The 725-nt window shown below is 62.8% G+C and overlaps 2 protein-coding genes across 2 annotated transcripts in view; both read left to right on the forward strand.

Annotated features, from left to right (window-relative positions):
• Positions 1 to 259: 259 nt before the first annotated feature.
• The window catches only part of LOC102006320 (TERF1-interacting nuclear factor 2), a 45,177-nt gene continuing 44,711 nt past the window's right edge, over positions 260 to 725 (forward strand). The window contains exon 1 of the mRNA XM_013510401.1: positions 260 to 338. The gene's annotated coding sequence lies outside the window, so the exon portion shown is untranslated. The remainder of the gene's footprint in view (positions 339 to 725) is intronic.
• Positions 387 to 725, forward strand: part of LOC106147741 (TERF1-interacting nuclear factor 2-like) — a gene marked incomplete in the record, with an annotated part of 2,427 nt that continues 2,088 nt past the window's right edge. The window contains 1 exon segment of the mRNA XM_013510402.1: positions 387 to 595. Coding sequence (XP_013365856.1) covers positions 402 to 595 — 194 coding nt within the window.

Here is a 725-nt window from a genome sequence, read left to right on the forward strand (position 1 = left end):
CCGAGACTTCAGGCGTGAAGAGCGCCCTCCACCAGCCCGTCCCCATCTTATGACGTCACAGAACATTTCTCTCCCTCGGGCCGCCCATTGGCTCTCTCTTGCCGACCTCTTCCAGGGCGAGGGAAAGAGGTCTCAGAGCCGGAAGTAAGGTCTCTGGAATTCCAGACAGCGGCAGCTTTTGAAGTTGAGCGATCTACCTCCTTGGCGGACTGTTAGCTTCTCCATCCAGGGTCCACGCCGAGCCAGGAGGAGACACCATACCTCTAGTGATCTATGGAAAGGACGGAGGAAGATCGCAAAGTATCCAGCGCGGAACGAAAAACCCGAGACTCCAAGAGGTGCCGGAAACCCCGTCCCTAGGGAAGGGTTTAGAAGCCTCCCGGGGGCGTACCCCGCCGATCATGGCCAGCCCCAAGGGGGCCGGTCCCGCCACTTGGCGCTTCGCCGCCGCAGCCAGCTGGCGAGTGGTGCGCGGACGCTGCGTGGAGCATTTCCCTCAAGTCCTCCAGTTTCTGCGCTCCCTGCGCGCTGCCGCCCCCGGCTTGGTTCGCTACCGGCACCACGAGCGCTTGTGTATGGGCCTACAGGCCAAGGTATTGGAGCGAGGAGGCCCCGGAAAGGGGAGGGGTGCGAGGACCTGTGGAGGGCTATCAGGCTGGGGGTGAGACCCGTCTGAAGGGGTAGCTTGGCCGAAGCGGGCTTCTGAGCTCAGTACCGTGCAGGTG

The sequence above is a fragment of the Chinchilla lanigera genome, unplaced genomic scaffold, assembly GCF_000276665.1.
Source record: "Chinchilla lanigera isolate Chin_1 unplaced genomic scaffold, ChiLan1.0 scaffold00008, whole genome shotgun sequence".
NCBI lineage: Eukaryota > Metazoa > Chordata > Mammalia > Rodentia > Chinchillidae > Chinchilla > Chinchilla lanigera.